The 17,762-nt window shown below is 43.2% G+C and overlaps 7 protein-coding genes across 7 annotated transcripts; 3 read left to right on the forward strand and 4 right to left on the reverse strand.

Moving 5' to 3' along the window:
- Positions 1–219: 219 nt before the first annotated feature.
- Positions 220–598, reverse strand: SS1G_02444 (predicted protein; the record flags this gene model as incomplete). The annotated part of the gene is made up of 3 exons (XM_001596177.1): positions 220–278; positions 431–453; positions 486–598. The coding sequence occupies 3 exons, from the start codon at positions 596–598 to the stop codon at positions 220–222; spliced, it is 195 nt and encodes a 64-aa protein (XP_001596227.1).
- A 506-nt stretch (positions 599–1,104) lies between these two features.
- On the reverse strand, positions 1,105–1,351 carry SS1G_02445 (predicted protein; the record flags this gene model as incomplete). Its single annotated transcript, XM_001596178.1, has 2 exons — positions 1,105–1,183; positions 1,284–1,351. 2 exons carry the CDS (start codon positions 1,349–1,351, stop codon positions 1,105–1,107), a joined length of 147 nt encoding a protein of 48 aa, XP_001596228.1.
- Positions 1,352–1,922: 571 nt separating this feature from the next.
- On the forward strand, positions 1,923–3,405 carry SS1G_02446 (hypothetical protein; the record flags this gene model as incomplete). Its single annotated transcript, XM_001596179.1, has 4 exons — positions 1,923–2,091; positions 2,235–2,403; positions 2,616–2,873; positions 2,928–3,405. 4 exons carry the CDS (start codon positions 1,923–1,925, stop codon positions 3,403–3,405), a joined length of 1,074 nt encoding a protein of 357 aa, XP_001596229.1.
- A 2,005-nt stretch (positions 3,406–5,410) lies between these two features.
- Positions 5,411–9,425, reverse strand: SS1G_02448 (hypothetical protein; the record flags this gene model as incomplete). Its single annotated transcript, XM_001596180.1, has 4 exons — positions 5,411–7,334; positions 7,384–8,669; positions 8,716–9,073; positions 9,124–9,425. The coding sequence occupies 4 exons, from the start codon at positions 9,423–9,425 to the stop codon at positions 5,411–5,413; spliced, it is 3,870 nt and encodes a 1,289-aa protein (XP_001596230.1).
- Positions 9,426–11,954: 2,529 nt separating this feature from the next.
- Positions 11,955–12,770, forward strand: SS1G_02449 (predicted protein; the record flags this gene model as incomplete). Its single annotated transcript, XM_001596181.1, has 3 exons — positions 11,955–12,008; positions 12,177–12,250; positions 12,632–12,770. The coding sequence occupies 3 exons, from the start codon at positions 11,955–11,957 to the stop codon at positions 12,768–12,770; spliced, it is 267 nt and encodes an 88-aa protein (XP_001596231.1).
- Positions 12,771–13,656: 886 nt separating this feature from the next.
- On the forward strand, positions 13,657–16,398 carry SS1G_02450 (conserved hypothetical protein; the record flags this gene model as incomplete). The annotated part of the gene is made up of 6 exons (XM_001596182.1): positions 13,657–13,684; positions 13,733–14,083; positions 14,342–14,463; positions 14,527–15,847; positions 15,901–16,235; positions 16,294–16,398. The coding sequence occupies 6 exons, from the start codon at positions 13,657–13,659 to the stop codon at positions 16,396–16,398; spliced, it is 2,262 nt and encodes a 753-aa protein (XP_001596232.1).
- Positions 16,399–16,723: 325 nt separating this feature from the next.
- On the reverse strand, positions 16,724–16,966 carry SS1G_02451 (predicted protein; the record flags this gene model as incomplete). Its single annotated transcript, XM_001596183.1, has 1 exon — positions 16,724–16,966. One exon carries the CDS (start codon positions 16,964–16,966, stop codon positions 16,724–16,726), a length of 243 nt encoding a protein of 80 aa, XP_001596233.1.
- Positions 16,967–17,762: the final 796 nt, after the last annotated feature.

Here is a 17,762-nt window from a genome sequence, read left to right on the forward strand (position 1 = left end):
TGGTGTCTATTGGTGTTTGCGTGAACTTTGTATGAATCGTATCAAATTGTTCAACCACTCACTCTCCACGTATTCTTCCTGTCAGTGGCTTTTCAAATCATTCCATTCTGAATTGTGGCTTCTAGAAACATTATACTTTTTCGAATTTTCTAATGATCCACAAATAAATGTCTCAAAGAAATCCTCAGTAAGCACTCCGTTCCGCCAGGGGTTTAATATCTAGATGGGGCCATATTTTCCAACAGCCAAGTCTGATATCCTCATCCAAATTGCTATACCTATTGAAATACCACCAAAGAGAGAAACAAATATTCCATCGACAAGTCTTTTAATTTTCTCAAACAGATACGATGAAAGTATGATTTGAGATGCAGAGAAACTTCCCCAAGTGTCAAAGTTCTCGCCACATCTGACCCATATTCCTGCATACAGTTTGCAGCGACAATCATGCACCTTGTAGTAACGTATGTGTAGGTAGGGCACACCGCCTCATCCTTTTCCCAAAAATCTTCACGGTTGGTATGATTCTGGGAGTATCGGAAACAAAAGTATCCTTTGAAACTTGTTCATCATCCCCCACGGCTTCCATGTACGCCATGTCAACCTTCTCCTGCATAACCTAGTCATCATCCGTGGCACGCCAATCTGATGGTCACCCAATTGCCCCCACTATCATGGAAGGATCCTCTCTGCATTGATGTTCTATCAGATACCCCGGTATCACAACCCTGGTTTCGGGAGCCTTCCAATAGCGTTTTAGGTGGGACATACCATGCAAATCAGCACGGCTTTGATGGGAAGCTGCCCTGTTTAACCCTGATCAACTAGCTTGGGGGAGAGAGAGCCTCGGGGGGGCTCCGATGAGAATTGAGAGAAGGAAAAAAGTGTTTTGCTTTAAAGGGTCTCTGACTCTTCCAAACTTTCATCTTTTCTCCCTTTCATATCCCCTTTTATTCCATTTAGAAGAAACAGACTCTCATCACCATCAAATTATCTTTGCATAGCTTGTTTTCCGCCAACATTCTGCCCAGTATAGTTCTTTCCACACATCAACTTTTCCGCAAGTTATAGACCACTTGTTTTTTGCATTCGACTCGATACCATTTAGACATTTCTTCTTGTTGTAGATTTGTTCCGCACATACGTTGATAAAAATTTGAAAGGATAACCAAGAGCTGGATTCCTACATACACAGTCAGCATTACTTTCTTTCTGCATTCTCTTTCCTGAAATCTCTTCTAGTCACAAGAAGAAGAGACTCATCTCCGATCCGGGTTTCTTACATCATAATCAACTTCTGGTAACTCTCATGAACTCCGAGTTCTGTTTTGAGGCTCCGATTCTCCATCATATTTGACTTCTCATGAGGAAATGATGCGAATCAGCCAACTGTTGCAGATTTGAATACCAAAAGCATCATTCTTCGGAATACTTTTTTTCTGACCAGTTTGCAGAATTAGAAGCTTCAGCATACACACTTCATATTTTTATAAGTTATTGAATATTTCAGAGGTTAGTTTTAGATTCCCGGCTGATGATTTTCCCTCTTTTCCTGCATCCCAACACTCGGGTCAAGTAAGAAAAGAAAAGGGTGAATAAAATATTGGAACCTGCCAGCTGGTTTTCTTCCTTTCCCAATTGTCATCATCATGTCTATCTGTCATTGAGAATTAAATCTGGGTCTCGGTCCTTCGGCTTTACTAGTTCTGAAGAATTACGCTAACATTTCCTACTTCCCACAGATTTCTTTCTGGAAACCACTTTCAAAAACCACATACTTCCTTCTTTCCACATATAATATCTTCGACAAACTCCCTTTTTGAAAAGACACAACTGCTTTTCATATTTTCAATCATCTTGAATCAACAGCAAGCAACATTCTAAATTTCGTTCACAAAGCACTTTAATAATCTACAAACAATATGTCTGCTATCCGATCTTCCTTCATTCGAGCTGCCACCAAGGCTGGCCGCAGAGCCACCCCTTCTGTTATCAGCAGACAAGCGCTCCGTGCTTTCACCACCACCCCTCAAGCCAACGATTATGAGGCTATCCACGAGAAGGAAATTCCTGCAACCAAGTTTCAACCTGGTAAGCTTAATTGCTACTCCCCAATGTCTAAATCTATGTTGAGGTTCCAATATCTCGCATAGCTTCGGCTCCCAGTGTCTTCGATTTTTCGGTTTGAGAATATTTCTGGTGGTCAGTCATATACTGACTCTCGGGTGTTTCAGGTTCTGGACCAGAAAGAGTAACAATTCCAGTTGAAGAAGCTTCAGCAGCAGCAGCAGCAGCAAAGGAGGTCGTTGACGTTGTCACACCTCTCACACAAAGTGCATACAAAGGAATGACTCCAACTATGCAAAAAATGAGTCTGATGGGCAAGGTCGTTGTTGTCACTGGGTATGTTTACACTTTCTTTCCCAATTCCCAGTTCATAATTACCATCTGCAATATTTCCTCCTATCAACTCGAATTTCGAGATCGAGATTGAAATTTTATTCTTATCGGATCCTATCGTTCGATCTTGTCATCCCAACTAGTTGTTTAGGGTCCATTTAGTTCACACACCTCATGTTTCACAGGTGAATATCATAGGCTAACAACAGTTATAGTGGAGCCAGAGGTCTTGGAAACCACATGGCCCGTGCCTGTGTTGAGGCTGGAGCCAAGGCTCTTGTTATCTTTGATGCAAACCAAGAATTGGGAGATGCATCAGCTGCTGAGTTGTATGAACTCACTGGAAACAAGATTCCAATCTCTTTCTTCAAGGTTGATGTTCGTGATGCCGATGCTATCGAGTCCGCTGTCAACAGTGTTGTTGCGGAGCATGGTGCTCCCGACGTTCTCATCAACTCCGCCGGTATTGCCGAGTAAGTATATTTGATCTGATCTGCTAGAAGCTTTATGCTAACAACGACCTATAGCTCTAACATCCCCGCCGAAACCTACGACCACAACATGTTCCGCCGATTGATTGATATCAACCTTACTGGATCTTTCCTCATGTCCCAAGCCGTCGGAAAGGCCATGATGGCCGCTGGCAAGCCTGGTTCAATCGTTCTCGTTGCCTCGATGTCTGGCTCCATTGTCAACTACCCACAAGAGCAATCATGTTACAATGCCTCCAAGGCTGGTGTCGTTCAACTCGGAAAGTCCCTCGGTGCCGAGTGGGCTAAATACAACGTTCGTGTTAACATGATCTCTCCTGGATACATGGACACTGCTCTTAACAACGTCCCTGCCCTTGATGCTCAAAAGGTCATCTGGAAATCTCTCACCCCACAGAACCGCCTTGGTGCTGTTGATGACCTCAATGGTCTCGCTGTATTCCTTGCTTCCGATGCATCCGCCTTTATGACCGGATCCAACGTCATCATCGATGGTGGCTACACTTTGTATTAAATCGATAATGAGGAGCTCAATTTTCTGAGAGTCCATCGACTGGATATTTATTCTTTTGGGTACACCCCAAAAGTACAGCTTGCCGTTTGATAGTATCTCGGGAAAGAGCTTAATGATTCTGATACCCCTTGCATAAAGATTTCATTTCCAAATCGATATGATGTTTCTTTGATGCGCGGGCTGGGAAAGGGTGGCGAACTTCCCTGTAATTACTTTTTCAAAATGGACGACAGAGGGTCTAAAGATTTGTACTCTGGTGGCACACTGGTACTTGGATTTGGCCTAGGGTGGTCCTTGTTATATTGGGCGTTAAAACTATAGAGGTTGCATGGAAATGATCTATGTGGTCATGAATTTGAGCGAATGGGTTCGGTTTGTTTAGAAGAGAGATAGGTCAAACTTTTAGAAGATAATTGATACGACTGGCTATGTGTAATGACAATAGCACAGTACAGCATAACATAGCATTAGCAATAATGCGAACGGAAAATGCATATGATTTTTTTCTTTAGATTAATATATGATCTTTTGGTGATGCATAAAACAGTGATACAAAACTATTTCCTATTGCTCTCCTTCTCATCTCTTTTCGACTCATAGTTCAAAAAATAGACGAATGCGAGGCGAAGAGATACAGGTACAGATAGTTATAGTAAACCTCATTTCTTTACCCTACAATATCAAAGAATACTAAAAATAATATTATGTTATATTATGGTAGTAGATTGTGTTTCTAATCTTAAAACCTTTCTTTCTCACTCATTTCCCATTTCCCATTTCCCATTTCCCATTTCCCATTTCCCATTTCCCATTTCCTCCATCATCAATCACCCCACCGTACCCGTCCTCCTCCCCTCACAACCAGATTCCTCATATCCTACTCCAAAAGATCCTTTCTTTCTTTCCTCTTTATAGGAATAAGAGAGAGTATAGTAAATATAATAATAATAATAATAATAATAATAATAATAATAATAATAATAATAATAATTGTTAAAAGGAATAGAAGTTACCGGTACTAATCACGTGTCGTGATTAGTAATACGATTACCTAAACAGGCTAGATTAGACGAACCATAAGCAGGCATATTGGTCCCCTCCGAGGATACCAAGAGGATATTGAGATGCCTACACGTGTAGTAATATAGTCAATATAGAGGCCTCTTCCACCCAATCTTTTAATAATAATAATAATAATAATAATAATAATAATAATATGTTACGTCGGACTTCACATACCGAACATCACGTGCTCAGCATCATGTGATATGAGTATCCCAGTGGGCTCAGCAGTCCCAGTAGCACTGGGACAACTAGGAGCACTGGGACGCATGCCACGAAGGTCTATATAATCAAGATGGATTTCCTTTGTATAGAGCTTCGTGCTCAAGATCAATCATTTAGTATACTCTACTATTACTTACAAATTGCATATAATTATTGTCATTACTTAAGTCCCTGCTTGACGCCTAGTTATAAACCACCTCGAGAGCCTAGAGCACTTCCACGTGATCTAGACGGCAAACCTCGTAACATATACATTAGAATTACAAGATCTCTCTCTCTCTCTCTCTCTCTGTTATAACTAGTTCCCCAAGGTAAGTAAGGTAAGAACTTCCTATTGGATTATATAGGTGAGATATCTCATTTTTCTTCTCATTTTCATATTATACACGCATGCTTACACATAGACAAAATGAAAATGAACTTTTTCAACACTTTGCAATAAAATGCATTCAGGTAAATGCTAACTCCTGTAATTTTTCCGCCAGTATCTTTTAACGACACGGCACCTATATATCAACCTGGCTGTTCCCATCACATCCCCACAAAGTACAACCCAGGAAAGAAAGATAAGCCCTGCATGCAATATGATAAAATATCTTTCGCTCATGAATCCTCCATAATGAAACGTATCAGCTATATCCATTTCCCGTAAATCTTCACCATCGATCATCACATCGAGGCGCGACATCATCTCATCTATCCTTCGCTCACTATGCAATTAATATCTATCACCTCCACGAGCAGGTTTGTTCTTTCCCTCGGCAACAGCTTGAAGTATCAATTCCTTTGCCTTTTCAATACCCTCCTCACTACCCACAACCTCAATTGGATCAGTTCCCTGCCCGCGAGGAACAGTAATGTTACAGCCCGTAGCCTTTCGAATGCTGTTGACCTTGCTACCATTTTTGCCAACAATTGATCCATACAGGCTAGGATCAACGAGGGTAAGGTGTCCAACAAAGTTGTTCTTTGATGCTTGTTCAATGGCTTGTGCCAAGAGAGACTTGGCTTGCGCAATGTTTTCGGTGGGGCCACGTAAAACCCATGGAATATCACCAGTCTCTCCAGAATCAGACTTGTTGAAGACAAACCATTCTTCAACGTCATCGGATGTATCCTTTTCATCGGTGATCAAAGCATCCTTTGCACCGGCACTAGAAGGTGGTGCCGCTCTTGCTGGCATTTTAGCTCCTGCATGATCGACTGTGACTTGAAGATCATTTCGTAATTTTCTGAAAAATTGACCATTGTTCGAAATATCGTTGTGAAGCTTACGGGGAACCTGGACAGTTTCACCTTCCTGACCTTTAACGACTTCAAGAATGTGAGCCTTTGCCTTCTCAACATCAGCTGGAAGACCAGTGATAGTGATACCAGTTTGACCACTACCCTGTCTAGGGATATCAATTGAAACTTTGAATTTCTTCTCCATACCCTTCTTAGTCTCACCGCCAGCACCAATCAAAGGACGGTGCTTATCGGTTGGAACATCCACAGTTTCCGTGATTTGGCTCTCTCGTTCCTCAACGATCTTTTGAATGGCAGCGACAATGTTATCAACAAGTTGTCGATTACCTTCAATCTTGATAGCATTACCGTCAGAATCGGCCTTGGGGAATTGTACAACACGAGCGAGTTCTCGACGGTCACCAGATCCTCCAGCATTGACAATGATGGCATGAATGTTTGCGCCCCCAGCACCGATCAAAGCTCTATGGTGCTTCTTATCAACATTCAAAGACTCGGTTACTGTCGAATCGAAAACACTCTTCTTTTCCTCGATCAATTTCTTTGCCTTTGCTACCTGAGATGCTGTGCCCTTGATTTGGATCTCAACTCGTCCTGATTCATCGGCACTGTCCCGAGAGTTTGGAACATCAATCTTGGCTCCAGTCAACTGTCTCAATTCCTCCATACCAGCTCCACGTTGACCGATAAGGGAAGGAATCTGGCTTTGCTGAACACTGACAGTAGCACCGTGTGAGTTATCTTGTAGATATTGGAACAGAGAAAGAATTTCGTCTCTGGCTTCATCAGCTCCCTTCCTGGGTCCCTTAATGGTAACTTCATCTGGGGCTTGTTGGCGTCGAGCACTCTGTTGACCAGCATCACTTCCTGTATGGTCATCATCCGTAGGTCGGCCTGTGCGTGGGAAGTGAATTTGGACCTTGTAACGAGTTTGCAGCCTGTTGATCTGAGTACCCTTAGCACCGATGAGCTCAGGGTGATATTTAGGATCAATCTTCAGAGTGTAAGTTGTTTCATCAGCCCATTGCCTGCCAAGCGACGAGATGTGCGATTTGGCAGCATCCGCTTTAGCCTTGGGGCCCTTGACTTCAACTTGGCCATCCTTGAGTTGTATGTCGACATCGAACTTTTCACGCAACTCGTTTACAAATGCGCCTCCCTTACCAATGAGCTGGTTTGCATGCTTCTGAGGGAAATCAAAAGTAAGTGTGTAACCACGTTCTTTCTCCTCCTCAATTGCTTGCGCAACAAAATCTTTAACCTTGACAGCCAGCTTTACCACGGTAGGTCTAGGTCCTTGGAGTGTAACGACAGTTCCATTTGCACTAACACGAGCAGGAATCTGAAAGGCCTTATTCTCCGCGAATATGAATTTCCTGAGCTTGTCGTGGTAGCTATGATGGTCAGCATCGGAAATAAACAAATTTCATCAAAAAAACTTACATTCTTGGCACGTCAATGGATTCGCTGATGATCTCTGCCTGAGAACCGATAACATCAAGAATGTGTTTGCGAGCCTCTTCCAACCCACGTTGGAATTCTGCGATATCATTTCTCGAGGGCTGGCTACGGGGTATGCTGTATTCCGGTTCCCTACCAGCAAGTCCTTCAAAAACAAGAAGTACATCACCGTTGGGGCCATCTGGCAATACCATGTGCACGCCATAATCTCTCTTGACTCTTGGAGAAATATCTTGTCCAAGATGTTTATGATAGAAGGAGTCCACAGGAATATTTGCCATGCGAGAGAGAGGGTGAGCATCAATCATGCTGATCAGCTGTTCCTGCACTTCAAACAAACTATCTTGATCCCGAGAGTAGACCTCCCATGGTGAGGTAACATCGGCTTGTGTTGGAGTGAAAATACGAGCATTATGAAGCTTTTCGAGTCTTTCAATCTCGCTTCGCTGGCGTAAGTATCGTGCGAGATTCTGCGCGTGCTGACTGGTGTTCCCCGATGACTTCTTGAGTTGTTTATGGATGTCAATGTTGACAGTTTGCGTAGCCATTGCTTGCTTTCTAGCTTCCCGCACAGCATCTTTGATCTTCTCTGAAGGGCCAACAATCGTAATAGCATCATCTTCATCAGCTTCGCTTGGCAAAAATATGGCACATCCAGTTTTGGCAAAAAAGTCCTGTCCTGGGTTACCTTGATCACCAAGAATAAATTGATGACGGCCCTTGTTTATTCCTTGCAATTCTTGACGGGTTAGCTCCTCGTGCAACTGCTTGGCCCGACGTTCGATTTCAGCGCGTGCTGCTAGAACGGCAGCACGTTCACCATTGAGAGTGATGCAGTTATCGGCAGCTGCTGGAACGAAGAGTGGACCTTCACGATCGCGAGCAGTGCTTGGCAAGGTGTAGTTATACGGGATTTCCAACTCGGACAAGTTGTGAGTGTTTCTCAAAGAATCCGCATGAGTGTTATGAGGACCAGCAAGGAAGGTGTAGAATTCAGATGGAATACCACGCAATTTCGTCTTGGTTGTGCCTACTTTTTCTCCCACAATTTTCTCGATTGCCTTCTTAGCTTCTGCGACCGCAACGGCATTGCCCACGACTGTAACATCTACTGTAGCATCTTCGTCATCATCGGCAGCGCTAGTCTTATCATCCTTTGGAATTTGAATTCTAGCACCGGTAGCTTCTTGCAGTTCTTTAATCTTTAAACCTTGTTTTCCAATGATGAAGGCTCGTGCTTTGCTGGGGATAGACACGCGAATTTCTTGCTAATGATTGTTAGAAACTGGTAAGAAGAAGTGGAATTTAACTTACCTTTGCACCGATTTGTTCCATCAAGGCCTTAATACCAGTACGAGCAGCTGAGGGAGGGCCGTAAGCCGTGAAAGTCATCTTCCCTCCCATACCAGTTGATTGAGTGATATTAGACCTATACTTTTTGTTGATCTCTCTCAAAATTTCGGGCAAAGGCTTCTTCAACTCTCCCCGCTTGAGAATTTGATCTTGGGCTAATTCGATTCTCTCATGGGGCTGTTGGCCTGGCTGATTGACTTTTGGTCGGTTGGCAGAAGACATTGGGGTTGCGGCGCCTGAGTTGGGAGTAGAAGCTGGGGATCCACCATTTGCTGGAGTTCCATTGGCATTGGCTGAGGCTTTCCACCTCCCCATATCCCTTGAGCTTGAGGCTTAGGCTGGGAAGAGGCTCCGAGAGCTGGGAATAACTCGTGGGATTGTGTATCGATGGAGGGCTCCTTGCGGACATCCTCCTTCTGTTTTCCTGCAGCTTTTGTAGATACAGGGGGAACCCATCCCGGAGCAGCGGAATCCCCATTGGCATCCTCGAGGATACTAGCAGAGGAAGGTTGTTCACCATGTTTCAAGTCTTCTTCATCAGGAATATCCTCAATGGTGGGCTGATGTTCTTGGTCATGCTTTTGCATAAGCTTTTGAGCCTGGCTTAATTCGGGGCCATTGCCGTTGGCTTCGGAGTGGCCATTCGGCACAGCAGTATCGACAGCAGACATAGTATGGATGGTGAATATAACGATTGTAGAATGACAAGGTTGAGCTTAAAATCGGCTAGGGTTTCTACGGCACGCCAATCGCATTAGAATATGGTGTAATGGACAGCTTGCTTTTCACTGCAGTAATAAATGAAGAGAGAATAGAATAACACACCTGAAGAATTGAAGAATTGCTGAAGGATTGAGGACAGGGTGAACGCAGATCAATTGAACCGGGAAGATAAGGACAAGTATGGCCACGCAGACAAAATTATGGGAGAATGAGCTCCAGGGTCTAGAAGACTGGCATAAGGGGCGATGCAGAAACAATGTATATGGAGGTGTAGAAATTGGTGCAATGCAGAGCTCTTCTTGATCGAATAGGCTCTGTAAGTACAACTGCTTTTCTCTTCTAAATTGTTGTGTGCAACGACGTTGAAGCTGTCCAGAACTTAAAGTTATACTGTGGGTGGGACGTAATTATGGAACTTTCTTGAGCTTTCCAGGTGTGAACACTTAATCGGAAGCTTGGACGATAAAAAGAACTGAGTAAGCGAAGCCCCGATATAGCTAAAGCCTCTTGGCGTCCCGTGATCGTCCTCGAGACTCGATTCGTTTAAAAACCTTGGGAATATATCAAGGCATTTAGTGAAGCTGCTGTCAAAATGAATGTAGGACTCAAATGGTTCGAAGTAGCGACTTGAATAAGGTCGGGGGTCAGAATAGAAAACTTAGTGATTAGATGATAGTCTTTTGTCCCTGAATCACAAGCGAATTAAAGCAACAGTAATCACAAAGAACCTTCAAATTCTCACCAAATTATCAAAGGCTGCATATTAGAACTCTGGTACTGCTCCCAGTCCGTTGCTTTTGATCATATCAAGTACATAATCATGACCTACTACTGGCTTCAATTCAATCCAATTGACCTTATTTGTTTCCAAAATTCGTTGAAATGAGGGGTATATCCACATTCAAAGTGTCTCTCCGTACACGATTAATGTGTGAGACTTAATCAGACAATATTTGAAAAGTCAATGATGATGCACCTGACGCTTTCGAGAAGGTAGAGCTGGAGTGGCTTCATCATGGAGAGAACACTTGGGTATACATACATGCACTTACATGACATTTGTATGGAGAAGTAAGGCACCTCAGACTTGAAGATAACTGCCAAGACAAGAGCTTCACGATGAATTCCTGTGCCAAGTGGCTATGGGCTTCTTTCCTTTCTCAATAAGAGGGTCCTGAGCTTTTGATTACTTTTCATGGCTTGTCACATAGTCGAATGGACATAAAATTCGAGTCCAGTTCAAATTTCGATTGAGGACCACCCCTCCTGTTGTGTAGCATATGTAGTGTCTTAAAGTCTTTCGGAGTCAGCCCACCGACCTGCTCTATGTAACATATCACCACTCTATACAGAAAAGTACAAGAGGTCCGCTGCACTGTTGTATATCATCAGTATAAGTACCGTATAATATTGTAACGGTGCTCTCCCTTTGTCTATTTTGAAGTTACGGAGCAGGCGGTGGTTTCTTCGGCAACCAGAGGTATGACCCCACTATCTTAATAGCGGCTTGGATGAAGCTCTGTCGTTTGAGATTTCGGGGATAAGAGAACGGTTTGTATTGATACTTAGTCAAAGGTTGCAATCAGAGGTTGAGAATGACTCGGGCTGGCTGTGAAAAAAGTGATAGTATGCTGTACCAGTGCAATCACATACAACGGCTGAGGATATCTCCTTGGATCGAAGCGAAAAGATCCCGAAGATTGATAAACCAAATTGGCAGCTATAGATTGCCAGTACCACATGGTGACTTTTGCAAATTTGAATCTGCTCGAGTATGAGTAATAATTATAAGGATAGGGAGGTGGAATTGACAGTGATGAATGATCCTTGCTCCCGGAATCAGGGATACAGCTTCATACTTTTCCCGGTGGTATTTGTGAAGTCCTTCAGGTTACTAGGTACTTCATTAACCTTACTCCTCCGTGGTCCTATATAATAATATCAATAACCTACTATCGCTAAGGGTGGGGGGAAAGAATATGATGATCTGCAAGGAAACGAGAAATCTAGAAGCCGGAAGCATGGAAGCCATGGGATGTTATTTCAAATGCACCAACGTTTTCGACCATTCAATCCTAGGAAGTTTATAAAGTATTATCAGTTACGTACTAACCATGGAGGTGTATGGGGTTGATGATAGATTTTTTTATCCGAACAAACGGGTGGTGGTGGTGGGTTATTTCTTTTTTGTTAGGTACAAGCGACGAAAGGGAAATACTGTAATGTACATACTATGCTCCGTACACATATACCGCATTAAAAGTTCTGACGAACGAATGCATTCTAATTCAACAAACGAGAGAAGTGCTCAATGAATAGCAGGCAACCAGGTAAGCAGATAAAGGAAGACCTACTGTACGAAGCCATTCGGGGTCTTCGAAGGAAATTTAGAATGGCCTAGGAAATGGTACGAACATGTTTCGTTGAGCGATAATTGGATCCTAGGCACCTAGTAGGCATATACATGCAACACCAATATGTATATGCCAGTAAGAAAATGGGCTGCAGAGTTTGTATCGCAATTTGACCAGGTAGTATAGTGTGAATGGACTCACGAATACTTTAGAATACAAATTGAAAGACCTTACTAGGTGTGATGCTTCCCTACTAAATACATGCTGCCGATGTACATTAGTGTCATGTAATGTACATGTTGTGGTAATGAGGCTTGTTTGAAATACTGTAAGAAAATGGAGCAGTTCAGCGGCAGCAAGCATTTTGTGGAGTACTGTGGCATGAGGAGAGACGAATCCCGGCGAGCATGTGCAAATAGGTAGGTAGGGAGGTAGGTAGGTAATCATAATCATCAAATATGGTGAAAGCTACCTAGTAAGTTAGCAGAATTGCAATATAAAAGTCTTTACCAGCGTCTTTTCATCCTCCCCCTCTTGTTATCATCTCTAGGATTTGATTCGCACTCTCGTGTTGGATGATAGATATCATTGATTGATATCCTCCACCACTCCTTCCTGTCTGTTTTTGGCCCAAAAGGACGTCCCTATATTTTAACCCATCAATCTTTGCTTTCCTTTCCCTCCCTCCCCTTCCCTTCCTTCATTAAAAGTTTGACTCAAATTACCCAACATTTTATATTACTTCTTCCCCATACCTGGTAATTTTATCTTCTAGAATTCCTTGATCATTCCTTTCCAAGATTCATCACGATTGCACCTCAATTAATGGCCCAGTCATTATCTCTCTTCCTAGTCAAATCGGTTAAACTGACAGCGAAAGGGTCGGGCAGTGGAGAATATCGAAAGTCTTTCCGAAGCCAAAATCCAAAGTCTTCATAATCGGGCAGGGAATATAATCAGGGAATCAATCTGTTTACTTTGGAATTGTTGAAAGAAAGCCCTGCCATACATTGGCAAACCACTGGCAGCTCACCATCGAGCCACCTACCTTATCATTTACATTTACTGGCCCTGGGGTGCAATAACGGAAAATAAAAATCTTAAGAATTGGAGAAGAGATGTGCATCGACAGTTACCCTTTTGGAGAGAATAAAAGTAATTCATTGATTCGAGGAATTACCATCATTTCATATCTATACAACATACGAGTACATCCATACTCCGTACATCCATACATCTTCTATACATACATACAGTAACATTCATTACTTGTCATATCCAATCTATCTATACTCATCCCAAACCCCTCTCATCCCCTCTTCCCCAGCAAATCTCCTTTCATTATTGCTTCCCGATCAACCAAGCAACTAAACAGCTAAGCAAAAAAAAAAGAAAACAAACAAAAAAAAACACAAAAGACAAAACCGTTTCTAAATTAATTCACCACCATTCATTTACAAGCTCTCTTGGCCGCCAATTTCATCGACAAACACATAGTGTTACTGCACTGTTCAATTAGGTACTCAATCCCATACACATTCTCTCGGAATTTCCGCCCGCTACCAAATAACAAGCCCTCTTCCTCTTCATTGAAGATTGGCTGCTTACTGGCTACTCACTGGCTCAGTACCACTGTACCGATTTATTCACACCAAGACAGAGACTTGTGAACCCCCATCACTCGTTACCCTGTACCAATTTGATATTGCATGCAGATTTCATTTTTGATTGGTTTAAAGGCCACGGCAATTTACGAAACACATCCTCCACTCAAAGCGGCGGACCCTCCAAAGTTCAAACGAAGGTCTGAGCAGTGACCGAAGATATGGATCAAGAAATCAAAACACCCAGCCGTAGGTTAACTAAGTTAACTAAAAGGCCACCACCATCCAAAGCTATAGCTTCATTCGAGGCCAGACAAAAAGATAATCCATCTTTCCCCTTTCATACATCTTTACGAAGTCAGCGAAGCTCTGGAAGCTTACAGCGAGCCCCGTCGGCACCTTCTTACCCCAGATCTTACTACAACCCGCAAGGTCATACCCGAAAACACACCTCACCAAATCCCGCTTCCAGTAATTCGTCTCTCGAGCATCAGTATTCGAACCCCTCTCCAGTATTGGCCGCTTCAGAATTCGTGCTTCAGCCCATGGGCATGGGAGAAGCGAATGATAATCGACGTTCCATTCCATCGCGACCAATAAGTGAGAAGAGTTCTGAAGAGTTTGTCGGTGCTCCCTTTGATAGTTCTGGTATATTTAGTCATATCGATTCAGCAAAGCCTTCTAGTACTCAAAATACTTTACGAAGACCACCACCGCCGCCGTCATCGCATACGAGTCCAGCGTATACTGTGAGCCCACAGTTACGGCAATCCGCAAGTTTTACCGCAGGCGATAAGATGAACGAAAAAGCCTCTCCACGCGTGGGCGACAACCAGCTCATCAGCCCGAAAAGATACTCTGACGAAACCAAGGAACCAAAAACTGGAATGCTAAGAAAGAAGTCAGGGTTCTCTGGTTTTATGAGCAGTATTGGTGTTGGCTCGCCAAGAGGAGTCAAAATTTCCGCACCTGAGAATCCTGTACACGTTACTCATGTTGGGTACGATAATACAACGGGACAGTTCACTGTAAGTATTTCGAGTGACGAATTGCCCCGCTTCAAATTTATTGCATATCTGACTGATTCATAGGGGCTGCCGAAGGAATGGCAGCGTATGATCAACGAAAGTGGAATCACGAAAAAGGAACAAGAGCAACATCCGCAAACAATTGTCGACATCGTGGGTTTCTACAAGGAGAATACGGATAAAGGCGGCGAAGAGATATTTGACAAATTCGATCATGCAAAAGTGCCAGAGATTGCGATGGCGCGTCCTGTGCCGCCGCCATTGTCCCCGGGCTTCAGCACCCCGAATTATGGCTCAATGACCCCGATGATGAGTCCTCCAGCGAGTCCTCGATTCCCTGCAAATAACGAGTCGAATTTCGAGAATCCAAGATCACCGCCGCCTATCCCGCGCGGAACACCAAGTATGGGTTCTCAATCCAAGCCTGAGCTCAACGGAATCATACCCAACAGACCAGCACCTAGGCCACCCGTATCGATGCAAGGACCGTCTCGAATTGCACCTCCACCATCTGCCGCTGGCAAAGATTCTGGAATTGGAATGACTCGTCAGAGTGATGATTTACCGGCATTGGCATACGTCCCCCCGACTGTGCAGGACAATGGTCCTATGCTCCCGGAGGAACACAGGTCAAGGTCAAGATCGAATTCAAAAGTCAATGGCACATCGCCATATGCAACACCAGTGCCAGCATCCCCACAAGTCTATCAACAACAAATTTTGCATCACCAGGAGCAAGCAATGCAGCAGGCCCAACAGGCAATGAGTCGGTCAATCAGCGTTAAGAAGCCCACTCAACAAGCTACTCCACCAACACCTCAAGGTCAATTCTCGGCGAATGGTCTTCCACACCCGGCCCAACAACCTAGACAAGTACCAGGCCCGCGTCCTAGACAAAGAACGCGACAAAGCACTGGTTTTGATATAGTTGCAAGGTTGAAGCAAATTTGCACAGAGGGTGATCCTCGAGACATTTACAAAGAGCTCACTAAGATTGGTCAAGGTGCATCTGGTGGTGTCTATACTGGTTATGAGAGGGGGACAAACCGATTGGTTGCCATTAAACAAATGAATCTCGAACAACAGCCAAAGAAAGATTTAATCATTAATGAAATTCTTGTCATGAAAGACAGTTCCCACCCGAATATAGTCAACTTTATTGATAGTTTCTTAGTTACTGGGGAACTTTGGGTTATTATGGAATATATGGAGGGTGGAAGTTTGACGGATGTTGTCACGTTCAATATCATGTCTGAGGGTCAAATTGCAGCTGTTTGCCGGGAGACTCTGAAGGGTTTACAACATTTACACTCCAAGGGAGTTATTCATCGTGATATCAAGTCGGATAATATCCTGTTGTCAATGGATGGAAACATCAAATTGAGTAAGTTTCCTGGCTTCCGAGATCTGTAACCCCAACCCTAATGTCTTTTGCAGCCGATTTCGGCTTCTGCGCCCAAATTAACGAAGCTCATAACAAACGTACTACCATGGTTGGTACACCTTACTGGATGGCACCTGAGGTTGTCACACGCAAAGAATATGGACGCAAGGTTGATATTTGGTCTCTTGGTATCATGGCCATTGAAATGATTGAAGGAGAGCCGCCCTACCTCACGGAATCGCCCTTGAGAGCTCTATACCTGATCGCAACAAATGGCACTCCTGCTATCAAGAATGAACAGGATTTGAGTCCTGTCTTCCGAGATTTCCTCTACTTTGCGCTCAAGGTCGACCCAGAAAAGCGAGCTAGTGCTCATGATTTATTAAGAGTAAGTTCATTCCTTCAGCCCATCCAAGATCAACCGAGGTTAACAAATATTTTTCTAGCATGATTTCATGAAACAATGCACAGAACTCGTACAATTAGCACCCTTGGTACGATCTGCACGCAATGCCCGAGCGCAGGAAAAGGCCCAGAAGGCACTATCATGATCTTCACAAATTTAGATCATGAACGAATGATGAACCCAAAACATGATGTTGGCGCTGCAATGTTGCATTGGAGCAATGATTTGACTCACCCTGGCGTTCTATGGCGAAATGTGGCAAGGAATGGCCTCAATTGCTGGTCGCATATATTTCTTACCTTTCGATAGAGCACATGAAGCCATTACATTACCTCTACTTTGTAGTATTTTTTTGGTTCTTTGGTTTCGGGGCTCGTCATAGATTGATGCACATAGCTGCATATATGGTGTGCGAAGCTAAGGGAAGCAAGAGTTTTTGGATCATGAGCGTTTTTTTATCGCATCATATGTTAGCGTTTGCAGGAAGCGAAACCACCTTCCATCGCGAGCAAAAGCTTGTATTTGCAAGTACAAAGTTTGGTTATTTTGTTCTTCCCTTCAAGCCATAACACAAACCTTTGTTCAAATTTACTCATTTTCCTTTTTCTGGTTAGGTGGAGATGGAAAAACTCCTTTACATATATGAAATGTAGGACTCTCCGTGGAGGAGATTGGGAGGACTTGGAACCACCGTTGAATTTGGATAAAGACATCATGACACACATTTAGAAGACTTGGTCGGCGGTGGATGGTTGGCGAATATATGATATCCTGATTAAAATCAAAAAATTTACTTTTGCATTTACCTTAACGCTTGGAGGAATAGGATGGCAATAGAAGTTGAGGGTGTAGGAAAGGAATAGGGCATTTGTATTAATGGTGGAGCCTTGTTTGATCATCCTCGTGGACTTTTCTTATGAGTATTATTCGGTGTGGGGGTTTTCCTTTGGGCTGGGACAGTGAATGGGTTCGGATGGGGTGATAGTGTGATGAGTTGATAGGGTGATATCGAAGGGATGTGCTTTAACCTTTTGGTTTAGGGAAAATGGATTAGATGTTTGTTGAATGAGTATAGCTGATAGTAGTTCAAAACGTGGAAGGCTCTTTCTTCAATTCATCTCTCTTTGATACATGTAGATCGGTTGTGCAGATTACGTGGTAAGGTAAATGATTGTGATGAATACTATTTGTGCTCACAAAGCAAGTATCAGGTATATAAATCTGGCTGTGTGTGGATTTTTCTTGGGATGACTAACGATGGTGATAATGATGATGATGATGGTAGTAGCTATGGTAGGGTAAAGGGTTTCAGAATGTGAAATTATTATATTGTTACTTTTGATAATTAGTAAGTTGATAACTTTTGCTTTTGGGAGAGAAAAGTGTGGGTGAAATATCGGGAAGTGGATTTGTATGTGTAGATTTGTGAGTAGATTGATATCTATAAATAGATAGGTAGGTATAGATGGGTGATGGGAGTTAGAGATCGCAGTTTGTGAGGTGGTTGTT

The sequence above is a fragment of the Sclerotinia sclerotiorum genome, genomic scaffold (assembly GCF_000146945.2).
Source record: "Sclerotinia sclerotiorum 1980 UF-70 scaffold_3 genomic scaffold, whole genome shotgun sequence".
Classification (NCBI taxonomy): domain Eukaryota; kingdom Fungi; phylum Ascomycota; class Leotiomycetes; order Helotiales; family Sclerotiniaceae; genus Sclerotinia; species Sclerotinia sclerotiorum.